At 42.1% G+C, this 13,961-nt stretch overlaps 1 protein-coding gene across 1 annotated transcript; it reads right to left on the bottom strand.

Moving 5' to 3' along the window:
• Positions 1 to 228: 228 nt before the first annotated feature.
• Positions 229 to 13,075, bottom strand: TLR5 (toll like receptor 5). Its single transcript, XM_014252836.2, has 2 exons — positions 12,941 to 13,075; positions 229 to 4,895 (listed from the first exon to the last, which is right to left on the bottom strand). Exon 2 carries the CDS (start codon positions 4,889 to 4,891, stop codon positions 2,306 to 2,308), a length of 2,586 nt encoding a protein of 861 aa, XP_014108311.2. The 5' UTR covers positions 4,892 to 4,895; positions 12,941 to 13,075; the 3' UTR covers positions 229 to 2,305.
• Positions 13,076 to 13,961: the final 886 nt, after the last annotated feature.

Raw genomic sequence — 13,961 nt, 5'->3', positions numbered from 1 at the left:
ACAGGTGTTGTCTCTTTAAGTTTTGAAATTGTTTTTTAAGGATAGAGGCAGACAATGAAATTTCATCCAAGGGTTTTATTAAAACCTCCATGTAAAAAGTCAGACCTTTCCAAAGCCTGAAGTACATGCAAACCTTATGTAGCCACCTCCCACCAGCGGCATAAGCATGAAATAGACAGAAGCTTTTCAGATGAAATGGAAAAGCCTTGGTTTAAGCCATCTCCTACTTGTCATTCCTGCATACACAGGTTATCAGGAGAAAGTTTTAAGCATCTGAAGTGACAGGAGTATCTTGTAAATACACAGTAAGGTCCTAAGCGGAGAGGGCTCTAAAACTTGACCAAAATATCTTGTGATACTCATTAAAATATAATTTCTTAAGGGTGCTTTTAAATGCCCAGCTCTTATACCATGCACAGATCCCTAGACTAAGCACCTGGACCTGCAGATGATCTTTGCTGTACAGATTCATTCCTGCTTTGGCTATCTGCCAGTGGGTTTTATTTGAAATACTCCCTGGTACAGCCTCTGCATTTAAAGGATGCCCATAAATATCTGCACTGGTTGACGGGGCAGAAGGAGAAAGAGTTGGACATTTTTAGAGAAATATAAGAAATGCAGGGAGCTGAAATGCCTGTGGTGGCTTTTCTGACGGCTCACAGGGGGCTCTGGGGAGCCAGGGCTGCTGGCGCTTTCCCAGCCCTGTCCTTGCAGCAGGGTTTTCCCCTCCTGCCAGCAGCTGCAGCAGCCCTGCAGGGGCTCAGGAAAGCCGGGCTGTTACCTGAGCCAACAGCGACACCCAGGGCTCCACCAGCATAGTCAATCCCTTCTTTCATTGCAACCCCGTGTCCCGTGCTGCCTGGAAAACATCCCAAGGTTTAGCTCTTTTTGCCTTCCTGAATGACTACACTTACTGAGAATGAAGAGATATTTTGCTGTAGTAATTTTATCAATAGAAATCGTCTATACTGTGCTGAGAGTAAATTAGATCAGCCACAGGCACATCTATATTCCAGCAACTACATTCACACAAAGTGGATTACACTCTTTCATCTCTATCGAAACAGTTAAGATGATGTTATTTGTTTGCAGCTAAGGTCGAGGCAGACAACTTATAAAACCACCCATTCCTGCCTCCTCACTACTGCAAAAAATCTCACTGAGACCACACTGAGATTATTTCAGTAAGCTTTCGTTGAGTAAATGCGCAGAGGTGAACAGTGCTCTCAAGGAGTTTGTCACAATCAAAATAATAGGTGCAGGTTCTGTAACAGTGGACACTGAGTCAGACTTTTATTAAAATGACCCCAAACAACCCCTTGAAGACATACCTGAGCAGACAGTGGTAAAATAATTAGAGAAGTAAGAGAGAGGCAAGAATTAATGTCTCTAGAAAAAACATTTAAACAGAAGCAAGAAAACACCTTAGAACTGATGAGCACACAGGATGTGCTGAGGACAACCCAAATTACACTGGACAACTACAAAGTAAAAGTGTATTTCCCACTCCCAGAATGCAAAAGCCCTGTCACCAGGGTACAGCCTGCACAGCTCCTGAGGTAGTTTCTTGTTTCCTTTCCAAGCTCAGGCTTGTTTCAAATCCAAAAGGAACACTGGTTCCTCTCTGCAGGGCAGGAAGCAAGTCAAGTGAAAAAGCACCAAAGCTGAAAAAGTAGCAAATGTTGTAGACCATGACTGTAGTTAGACCACCAAGCAGAGAAGTTGGTGGAGGGGAAGGGCATGAATGGAGTCCAAAGTTTGTATGTTCCAACTGAGCTGAGGTTAATTGAGAAGAAAATAAACAAATGAAATCTGTGTTACACCAGTATAAAGCATAAAGGTGCAAAACAATGATTGTACTGTGAAACAGAACATGAAAAATTACCAGTGCAGCAAGAATTAAGTAGTCCAGGAACCACAATGAACAGGTTTGGCAGCGCCTGAGAGCATTTTTCGTCACTCCTGGACAGTACCATGGGCTGCCTTTGAAAAAAATAACCATGAGCATCCTTCTGTAGCTGAAACAGACCATTAAGCATTACTCCAAAAATCAGGACTAAAGTGCCTGAAGATGCATCCAAAATGTGAAGCATCTGTGATTCATTCAATTCTTCTGAAAATGCATGATGTAGTCAAACAATTGCACGTTCATAAATCTGCTGGTTGCTTTGTCTCTGTGTTCTGAGGGATTTACACCGAAACAGTTATTGTTCTGCATGTCTTTTCAAGGAAAGATGAAGCCAACTTCTGTTTATTCCTGCCACGGCACAGTTGGAAATGGGCTGCTTGCCAGGAACTCACACAGTCAATGTGAGACAGTTGCTATAGGCTGCAGCTCTATACCACTGGTTTTCCTCTGCACTATTTTTTCCTTCAGAATTTGGCAAGAAAGGTTATCTAAAAACCAGTCTACATCTTGATAATCTTCAGGCCACCGCAAATACTGGCTCCTTTGTAAGAAGTTTCGGATTGGTTTGTGTTTCATCAGTTGATACTGAGAAAGTGACCCAACCACTATCATAATGAGGACATCCTTCAGATCGCAGAAGTACCTGCTCTGGGCAAAATTAAAGGCTTCCACACACCACCCATCTTTGAGAAACTGCTTGGTCACAATGCAGATTGTTTTCCTGCTGTTCCAAATGGCATCACGAATATTGTTGATATGTTCTTCCCCAGGCAAGAAATCTCTTTCCTCAAAACACAAGGTAAATCTGTTTTTATCAAAATACTGCGAATCCAGGTGCTTTAGCAAAGAATTCTGGACCCATTCAAAGTCATTTTTGTTGTAGCACAGATATGCATCATATTTGTATTCACTTTTATCTGCTACTCGTCGCTGGTTGTCTATCAGTCTTTTGGCGATGGTTTTATACCAGACGAAACAAATCCCCCGGCAGCGGGTGAAAATGATGGCTGCCACCATAAACACGAGAAGAATGACCAAGAAGAAGATGAACAGTGAGCATCTGAGTGTCTGCTGGAGTTCATCTTCATCACAATCATCGTATGTCAGATATGACAGGGGTAAGCCTTCAAAGGCAGGGGGGTACACACAGTACCTGTCAGAGGGGGAGCCAGCCAGGGTCACATTGGTTTCATTCAGCCACACTAGCAGGCTCTTTAAAGCACAATCACAGACATAATTATTATGTGTTATATCCAGAATACTCAAAGTCATAAAGACTTCAGGCTCAGGGGAAAAAAGCTGGTTTCCAGATAAGTTTAGGTTTCTTAGGCTTTGCGGGAAAAGCCCAGGAGAAAGATGAGACAACATGTTAGAAGCCAGGTTAAGTCTTTTAAGAGATGTTAGACCTCTAAAAATCTCCAGTGGAAGAGCACTAAGGTAGTTGTTATTCAGATGTAGAACTTGAAGTTTGGGCAGTGCCCCAAACACATCCAAACATAAATCTCTCTCCCACACCAGCTGTAACATATTTCCACCTAGATCCATGTATATTAACTGATTGTTTTCTATAACATTAGCACTCTTCACACAGTCAGAGAACCGGTTGTGTTTTAAGAAGATATACTGCAGATCTGGAATTTGGAAAAGAATATACAGGTCACCTAGGTTGGACAACCAATTTCTTTCTAATTCGAGGTGTGTTGCAGTTATTGCCCCATCAGCTACAGACATTAGCTTATTGTCACCTAAAAATGCAGAGGTCAGATGTGGAAAGGAAGGGAGTCTTTTAATGGCATTATCTCGGAGATCAATTATTTTCAGATTTACTAACTGCCTGAATGATTTGTCACCAATCATCCCAATATGATTTTGCTGTAAATAAATATGCATTACACCACGTAGACCCTCAAAAGTATGATCATACAACTCACCCAAAAGGTTACTTGAGAGGTTGAGAGTTTTTAGGTTGCCCAAGCCAAAAAATGCTTGTCTTTGGATTTGGTTTATCTTGTTTTTGGAAAGGTTTAGTGATTCCAGATTACCAAGACTTTGAAAGATTAAAGAATTGAGAGAGAAAATGTAACCATGTGAAATATCAAAGAAATTAAGATTACTTCTTCCTAGTCCTGCAAAAGTAGAAATATCTGGATTTTTTAAGTTATCAAAGCCAAATCCCGAACCCATTATATGAGTGCTAAATATTAAATAACTGATTTGAGTCCCTTTAATGGCTGTAGAGAGATACTGGACTCTCTCTGTGCTCCAGCCATTGTCACTAAGGTCTAGTAAGCTAAATGTAATATCTTTAAAAGGATTGGGGCAGCTGGCCCAGGCCACACGTTCTGTCTTGTACAAATGATTAGAACCGAGGTTAAAATATAAAAAGTGCTTTCCTTGGAAGCTGGTAAGATTGGTTTGGCAGAAGTTGGATATCTTGTTGAATTTCAGGTTCACACTTTTCAAGGCTGTTAGATTATAAAATAAGGGATGAGGATGAAGTTTTGTGATTTCATTTGCTGAAAGATCCAATTCTTCTAATGACCTCAAATCTTGAAAGTAACGTTCTTCCAGGATGGAGTCTCCAAGGTAGTTGTGAAACAGACGGAGGACAGTCAGGCTTGGCAAGCCCACAAAAGCATCAAGATCCAGCTGAAGAACCTTATTGTCTCCCAAGTCTAAGATACAAAGGTTTGGCAGGTTCCTGAACGCTCCTTTTCCTATGGTAACAGGATGGACAAACTGGGTTCCGAGTTCCAGCAGCAACAAGTGCTCCAGCAGTGGAAACGAAGTCACAGTCACTTGTCTGATAAAGTTGTAAGTTAGGAAAAGCTTCATTGTATCATTTGGCACAGGTGGAACATCTGTGAGGTTGCAGAATAAATATATAGAGACTTGGTCTTCTGAGTAGCACCTTCTAGATGCACACACCCCACTAGCCAGAGACAGGCCAAAGACAAGGAGGAGCTGATGGCACAACATCATGAACCTATGTGAAAAAAAAGCAATAGTGAGAATTAGTTCTGCAGTTGGTTGTCTTTGCAGTGAGTCTCAGAGCACATTTTTAACAGCTGTAGAAGAGAGGACTAATGTCACCCTAAAAATGACTTGTGATTTGGGATTTATCCTTTCTCTGAAGTCTAACAAGCATCACCTGATAGGCTGTTTGGTCAGAAAACGCATCCCAAAAAGATGTGAGGACCTCCTACGACCTAAAATATAACTCTCCTTTATGTTCCTTAAAACCCACCAGGTAAGAGTAAAAATCTTGGCCTGGCTTTTTAATCTACACCATGGAACTGGTAATGCTGGTGTATTAGCTTCACTCCTTAATTAGCTTTTCCAAAAAGACTAAAACAGTTTGGATTGTCCAAGTAAAGTGCAGGCACCCAGTCATCTCAACAGAGCAGGCAAAAAGCCACTTTTTCCTTGAGTTCTCTCCTTGTTTGGACAATCACCTGTTTGGAATTCAGATTGTTGTCACACAGAGTTGTCACATGTCATTCATGCTTAACAGCCATGAGTTTTTTAACATCTTTTGGGACTCCTTGAGCCTCAGGGTAATCTGACAATGTGCAACTGTTCTGGAAACAGCTGGAAATAGATTTGAAAGTGTAGCAGGAATGAGACTACCAGTGACAGAAAGAAAAAAAAAATAGCAGTAACCTAAAACTGTGCTCCAAGATTTCATGTTTTATGAAAAACTACATTTCCCAAACTGTAAATTCCTAACTTATACAAAAATTGTGGTTTTCCTTTTTCTGATAAGGACTGATAAGAGACTGAGCAAGCTGAGCTACACCCTATGAAAAATCTCTCTAAATTTGCCATCTCTTCAAAACTGAAAAATTAAAGGTTCCATTGTTTAGTATTACTCATTTTCTCATGTTTGTGAACACTTTGCTTGGTAAATAAACAATTTTTTCCACGTTTCTTGAAGGAAAGTTATGTCTCCTGAAGAGATAGGGAAAAGAGACACTTGAATTTGCTTTCTGGAGGGACCCCTTCAAAAGTCTCCTCCCAAATTTGCCCTAAACTGAGACAGCTGCATAGAATTTATGCAGCTTGCTGATGAATCCATTTATTCCCACTCTGTATTTTCCTTGCATTATGCCATCTGTCTGCCTGTCACCCTCTCTATCTTAGACAAAAACCTCTTCAAAGCAAGGAAGGTCGATTTATTGAGCATGGTAAAGAACAGAGCAAATTATTAGCCCTAAAGTAGTTGTTTGTGTAGTGTACTCTAAAATAACTCCCAACATTCTAACTAAGATTGCATCCATCTGCTTCTGCTTTTAGCCAAGCATTTATTGAAATGAAATAAAGACCCAATGGGTGAATTTTTGTGTCCTCCAGCACAATCTGCTTAAAGATTGTTAAGTGTGAATTCTTGTAGAACCAAACCCCCAGCGGCCAACTAATGTCTGCAAGGTAAATCTACTTCAGAGAGGGAAAAAAGTGGGGCTTTGAACGATTACTGTTCTGATTTGAGCATGCCTCCCTCTTTAAAGGACAAGTACAAAATTTTCTGCAGAATACTGCATCATTAAATTAAATTAAAATTAGGCTTATTGCTGCCATACAAGGGGATTCCTGGGAAATCAGAAAGTATGTCAGTAGAAGCCACTATGACATTCCCACTGCAAATACCAAAGGAAAGATCCAGACAATTTTTAGAGACTACCTGCTCCATAGAAATACAAGGATACTACAGTACAATCCAGTCTCATATCTGACATGATCCCACTGTATCAAACATATTTGGTGATGTTGTCCAAGTCATCTGATTATATTAAAACCTTCACTTGTAGCAGCTTTGACCACTGGAGTGAGTCTGTGAATTTTCACCCTAGAGGCTCAAACACTAAGTGGGAAACCCACATAGCTCACAACTTAAAATAGTGATCTTGTCATTTTTAAGACAATCTCATGTGCTTGAGACAAGCTCTGATCCTTGAAAGTAAAAGAGATTAGGGATGTATGATAAGAGTTGATTTCTGAAGCCCTGGCATTCAAACTTCATTTGTGTTTTGTCTCACTAAGGAATTTAGGCTGTGCCGCAAAGGAAATCAAATTGCAGGCAGTGAACATCAAAATTCTCTTTTATTGAGCATAGTAAAGAGCAGAGCAATTTATTAGCCCTAAAGGCCTTGTCTGTGTACTGTACTTTAGAAAAAAAAGAAGAAATGTTAACTTCTTCTATGGGGAATAATTCCAAGTACTAAAAAATAATTGTACTTACAAACCTCTTTTTTGACCTAGCATGCACTTTTAAAGGGGACTTTGTAAGCAGTAAACTACATGGCGTTTGTTGTGACTACAGAATATTGTAAGTTATTAAAAAAGACACAGCTAAACATACAGTAGATCTTGTTTACTTATTTACTTCTCTCTTTGCTTGAGCCATGAAGACAAAACACCAAGTTAGCCTTTTAATATTCAATAACTATTATATTGCTTCTTCTTGACACCTTGATATGAAGTGTTTAGCACAAATAATTTTAAATTACATTTATCTTTCAGACATTTACATTTTCATCCCAGATGAGATGGCTGCTTTTAAAGTTTGGGCAAAATCACAGCATCATCAAAAGCAGTGACAAAGAGTAAATACTTTGAAAGTCAATATTTAATGGATATGTGTACAACAGACAGCAAGAAAAAGTTCAGAATGTTTAGGGAGCAAGAATCAGAAAATGTTGTTTTTAAATTTTAAAATGTAGTTTTATTTTTGTTATGGGAATATAAGAAAACAGGGAAATATTTTTGGACATAATTTCTTTTACATTGACCTGCTTTTCCACATTCTTGTAAGCTAAAAAAACATGTAACAATCTTTTAGCCATTGTTACACTCCAATTTTTCTCTGGCTTAGCGACAAGCAAGATTTCATTTGTAAACTCTTTGCTCCCTTTCTGCCTAAGTTATGACCTCATCCCCTGAATCCACGGGCAGCAGCGGGATGCTGGCAGTAAGAAATGTCTCTTACTGCTCTCATGAAGACAGCAAAGACTCACAATTTATCATAATCCCATCATGTAGCAGTTTTTGCAACCCTTCACCACTGTACGTTAGCATGTAAAACCTTTTGGGAAGAACACTCTTCCCACAAAATGAGGTTCACCCCATTCAATTATGTGTCTATGCAGGGACATGGAGATGAAGGGATGTGTAAATGTTTAATTCACAGAATCATAGAGTCACAGAATCTTTAAGGTTGGAATACCAAGATCACCAAGTCCAACCCTTGACCAAACACCACCATGCCAACTAAAATGTATCACTGATTGCCAAGTCCAGCTGTTTCTTGAACACTTCCAGGGATGGTGACTCCACTGCTTCCCTGGGCTCCCTCTCCCAATGTCTAAATACCCTTTCAGTGAAAAAATTCTTCCTGATGTCCAACCTGAACCTCCCTGGTGGAGCTTGAGTCTATATTGTCTTGTCCTGTCAATTATTTAGAATTTCATTATTGAAAACTGGAGCACTGAAGTTCAGAGAACCAGAGCCCAGCATGTGAGATTTTGTTTCCTTCTACTGCACAGATGTTGGAAAGGGTAAGCAGTAAAGGGAAGGGGGAAAGTGGTCCTGCCTGAGGACACCCAGAGAGACTGTCAGTAAGCAGAGCCTGGACTAAAGCTGAAAAGAAGGGCTTAGACTGTCTCTTTTTGCTATTCATGCCAGAGTAGCAACTGTCTCATGGAGATTTAGAAAGCACTTGCTGCTCCCCTTTCCACACCCCCTACAAAAATGCACTGGAAAAGTTGCTGTGCAATTGCTGCCTAAACCCCATGAAAATTCACATGAATAGACAAATGTCTCTCAATCTCCTTCTTCAGATCTTGGGTGCCTTCCAGCCATCCAAAGGAGTCTCTCTTGTGCAGTCTTCTCATTATACTCCCAAGTCACAATTCTGTAGGGAAATGAGAATCATTCCTACTTCTTGGAGAAAGTGCAGAACAAAACATCATTGTCTGATGCCCTAGTATCATTCATGCTTTCCTCACTCATGGCAAAAATTATGATTATCTTTCCCAGAGGCTGATGATATTCACTGACTGTGAAGGACTATTCATATTTGGTGCTTGGTAAAATTTCTCAGAAAAGAAACAAACCCAAAGACCTTCAAAGAGCATCTTTTTGCTTTTAATCTAACAGAAAGCCTACTGACAAGGAGTTTGTAATATTTATTTAGGCCATAAAAAAGATCTTGAAAAACATATTGAGAAATAGTAAGCCTTTGTTCTTAGACTGGTCAGATAAGGCCAACTGCTATGAATGAAAATTTGTATTTCTGCTGTTATCTGATTAGATCAAATCAACTTAGTGAAACAAAAATAAAGCTTCAAGCTTTTGCCTGGGCTTTAGGCCATCATAATATATGCATTTGTGCTCACAAAAAGTTGTGCAGTGTAAACTTTTTTGTCATGGGGCCCCTCTAGCCAATTAAGGTCTAAAAAAGAAACTATTTCATTCATCAGATGATTAATGATTGTGCCCCATCCCACCCCCTCAGCCTCTCCCTTAAGTTGTCAGGATGCTTAATCCAAATATAGCATATTTCTTCTTAAAATCAGGAAGCATCTTACAATGTAATTGAGCACTGTGACAGTTCCTATCATTGATGGAGAAAAGCATAAGGCAATAAGGCATTTAATGACCTGACAGAGCAGAAGGACCATAAAAGTCAGTACTGGTTTGGGTGTAATGGTCTACTTCCTGTTTGTATTTATTTGTTTGTTTTGCTATCCCATCAGATTATATGATGAGATGCAAACACACAAAGACAGATGTGATTCCACTAATTATAGTGTAAGAGTTCTTTACAAGAGAGCAGTCCCCAGAAGGATAGGAAAATAAACTTGAAAATAAAGACTAAAACATGCTCTGGGCTACTCTGTGGAGGAGAGGAATAAATTGGATAGGCAGAGAGAGAGTGCCCTAGCCCCAGATCTCAGCTTTTGGCCCCAGCTCAGCTGGTTTTAGCCTCTAGCACTGCTTTGAGTGTGTCCCTGCTGAGCAGAGCCAGCCTGCTCCTTTTTCCCTGCCCAGCAGCCAGCTGGGTTTGTTCCAGCAAGGCCCCAGCACTGGCCACTGGCCCAGGAGCCAGCCCTGGACAGCCCAGCTCTGCCCTGTGTGTCACAGGACACCATGAAGGCAGAAAGAACCTCAGCTGGGCCTCAGACGAGGACCAACAACCAGTTTCCAGGTCCTAACAAAGCAGGGCTTCAGTGAAGAGGACAGTGAAGATTCATTTGGAGGTTTGGGGGTTTTTTGTTTGGTGGGTTTTTTTGTTGTTGTTGTTGTTTTTTGTTTGTTTTGTTTGTTTTGTTTTTTTTGTTTTGCCAAATTTTTTGCTCTTGTTGTTTTCCAGCAGTGACACTCGTTCAAAGTTGCACAAACCACCTGTGGGCAGTCACAGTCACCACTCAGGTATCCTTACCTCACATCTTGAGCCCATGTTTTCCTTATTTTATGAAAGCTGTCATGTGAGAACTGCCTGGTCTACATTAGAAGCCACCCTGGGGGACAAACAGTCTCTTTCCTGTTAGTTTCCCTTCCCTCTTTGCTATAACTTTGGACTGTGTTTTTCACAAAGTGGATTTAGCCCAGGGACACAATGCTCCTTTTTTCTGTTTGAAGGATAATTAGAAGCAGCCAGGATTTAAGCTCTCACCTGGAAAAGATCAAAGTGATAATAGGAAAGGAGTCTTAGGAATGACAGTCAAGTTTTTAAGTTACAGGAAGCCAGCTTTCACAGATGAGACAGAAATTCTTCAGGAAGCAGTGAATTCTTGACGAAGTGGAGAAGCAGCACTCAGACTGCAACTCCTGGGGTCACAAGCACAGCTCTGTACAGTTATTTTTAAAGGTCTCACCTTTTTATAAAGCTCATCATTGCTGTCATGCCCGTGAAACAGTTGTCAGGCATAAAACAGTGGTAATTGTTTGGTAGCCTGAAGTCAGCAAAGATGAATAACAGTGACCAGCCAGAGGGGGAATGACATGGTTACCACTCCTGCACTTCTGGGATCAAATCTGGGCACATTATTTATTAAAAACTTGTTTTAAAAGTATGGAAACAGATTCTTGAATGTATGGAGCCAAATGGAACAAATTGTAAAAGAGACGTTCGCTTTTGCAAGTATTTTTTTTGCACATGCATTTTAAAAAAGCAATCAAAAGACAACAAGCTGCTCCAGTGACAAAAGGACCATAAATATAATACAAAGAGAGACAAAATCTGCCCAGCTTTTAGGTAAAATTAGAAACCTGCACCAGACTTTCCTGGAATTGAGATGTTTGAATTTATTTGAAATAGGCTTTAGATCTGAATGAATTTGAATTTGCTCTTGGTGGTAGAAGAGAAAAATGTGAAAATTTCACTCACTAGTATGGCTGACAAAATTCAATTCTGTACTGTCAAACCTGTGATGCAATGAAGACCTACCAAGTGAAGAAGGTGGAAAAGTATCTGGTAGCCTTCCTAAAACCATTCCTATGGGAGGCTCTTGGTGTTCCATTGGCTCCCAGCATGGCAGGAGAGTCCTAGGGCTCACCTGCCTATATCCCAGATCAGTTGTTTATCTACTGATTACCCTTATACAAGATAGTTCCAACCCAGCCAGGAAGAACACAGGCTGAGCTGCAGGGAAGGCATTTAGAGTGGAAGCAGGAGACTGAATTACACCCTGCATGCAGTGCATCCAGAGCATGCACCTGATTTCTGAATCCATAAAGACCTGTGGTGAGACACTGAGGGATTGCCAAAACAGAAATCCCCATGGAGGTTATATTTTAAATTGTCTCCCTACCCAGGTCTTTCCAGAGAGAAAGCCAGCTATGTCTTTATTTAGCAATTTAATCTGTCAAGTAAAACAGCTGCAGTCAGCTCTATTTTCTTCACAATGCAACACCAAACCCTTTTTTCACGCTCATACCCACTACCTGTGGAAGCATTGGTTATTTTGGACAGGAGGCACTCTCCTCTTCTGTTATATCTCTTCCAGCTGAGTGAATAATGTTCAAAATTCTCTAAATCAAATACGTTTCAGCCTAATAACGGGTTGGGAGATGCTTTGTATGGGGCCAAGGGAAGGAAAAGGGAAGATCTGCTCTGGGCTGCTTCCATATTCTGATTATGCATGTGTTCAACCCTCAGAGAACACTCTGGAGGTCCTTCTTGCCCTGCCCTCTACTTCCTGTCTTTCACCACCTCACTCAGCTTCTGAAAGTTCTTACATAATGACACAGCTTCACAAGGAAGCCAGAGGAGGCCAAAAGTAGCCTGTTGCAAATTAAGCAGAAGAGATATGTCTCATTCATCCTTGGGCAAAGATCTGTGGACTGAACTCTCCCATGACCTGGGTGAACGCTCCCAGCTGTAAGTCACGGAATTAAAGAAATACAGCAACAGTCCACTGCTCCATTTTACAACACTGCTGTGTTTTATGCTAGGTCTGAGCTAGAACACCTATGCCATGTAGCCAGATTAGATGCTGGCCTGTCAGCCCTGCCAGACTTGGGCACTGCTGGCTGTCTGCAAAAGCAAAACACTTGGTCCTCAAGTGCTGAAGTCCAGGAACTGCTGAAACCCCACAAACCGAGCTCTTCAAAGGCCAGGTGCAGATGCAGCCTTGTCTTATCAAGTCCCACCTCCAACACCTTTGTGACTCTTGGGGACTTTGTACCCCACTGATCTAGTTTTTTTCCCCCATAAAAAGAGTGTAGTAATCCCTGTCCGCCTCAAGGCGGGGGCGGAAAAAGCGAATGAGTGCTAAATTCCACAGTGAAAAACGAGAAGTTCTGCTGCCAAAACCTTCTCCTAGCGGTGGACAACCTTCTTTCTCGGCGGCTTAAAGGGCCGGTGGAAAGAGGGGCTGTCGAGGGTGGGTAGAGGCTGGAACTGCCCCTCGGAGCGCCGTGGGCAGTGCTGGAGCCGCTCGGGGCTGCCGCTCCCCCCCGCCCGCAGCCCGGCCCCGCGTCCCGCCCGGCCAGCCCGCCGTGCTCCCCGCCTGCTCCCCGCATACACACCGGGCGGCTGGAGCCGGACTGCCTCCTCCACCTGCCGGGGACGGCTCCGGAGGGAAAAGCAGAGCCCCAGGGAGACCGAGCTGCGCGGCTGAGCTGCTCACTCACGCAAGGCAGAGTCAGCCAAGGGCAGAGCCGGAGAGCTGGGGTGCCGCAGGGGTAGGGAGTACAGGGAAGTGGTGATTATATGGATATGGAACCGGGGGAAAAAAAAAAAAAAAAAAAAAAGACAAACCAAACAACAACAAAAAAAATTTAAAAGGTGGAATCATCAGTGAAGTAAATTCACCAGCAGAATGGATATCCTCCCTGCATTTCCAAGATCGGCTGCTGGATACTGAGCTCTAGGGCCCCAATAAAAGAAGGAAGTGTTGGAGCAGGTCCAGAGGACGGTCGCAAAGATTCTTAGAGGGCTGGAGCATCTCTCCTGTGAAGACAGGCTGAGACAGCTGGAGCTGCTCAGCCTGGAGAAGAGAAGGCTCCAGGGAGACCTTAGAGCACTTCCAGTACTTAAAGGACGGCCACAAGAGAGCAGAAGGACTTTTTACAAAGGCATATAGTGCTAGAACAAGGGTGAATGGCTATAAACTGACAACATTTAGATTAGATTTGGATTAGATTTTGGGAAGAAATTCTTCACTGTGAAGGTGGTGGGGCACTGGAACAGGTTTCCCAGAGAAGCCTGTTCCCTGGAAGCGTTCGTGGTCAGGTTGGATGGGGCTTTGAGCAGCCTGGTCTTGTGGAAGGTGTCCCTGCCCATGGCAGAGGGATCGGAACTGGGTGCTCTTCACAGTCCCTTGCAAACCAAACCATCCCATATTCCATGCGAGAGGGTCAGGCCAGGGAAAACCAGACTGAGGGATGCACAGCCAGAGCACAGGAGGCAGCTTTTATGGGCTTTGCTACATTTTAATCTATAGGAGATGATCAGGCTGACTCATCTCAGTCTAAGAAACGTGAACATTTGTGTTCGCCAGCTGCGTGGTGCTTAAGCTGTTTCTTCTAGTCTTCTTTCAGAAAGAGC

Source organism: Pseudopodoces humilis, chromosome 3 (assembly GCF_049639895.1).
Source record: "Pseudopodoces humilis isolate 2021_Gansu_Grassland_sample_001 chromosome 3, ASM4963989v1, whole genome shotgun sequence".
In the NCBI taxonomy this organism is placed as follows: Eukaryota; Metazoa; Chordata; class Aves; order Passeriformes; family Paridae; genus Pseudopodoces; species Pseudopodoces humilis.
This window is presented reverse-complemented; position numbering and strand designations above follow the sequence as displayed.

What these genes read in the sequence shown, in the direction of transcription:
- TLR5 (XM_014252836.2), bottom strand. Translation starts at nt 4,891, where the DNA reads ATGATGTTGTGCCATCAGCTCCTCCTTGTCTTTGGCCTGTCTCTGGCT.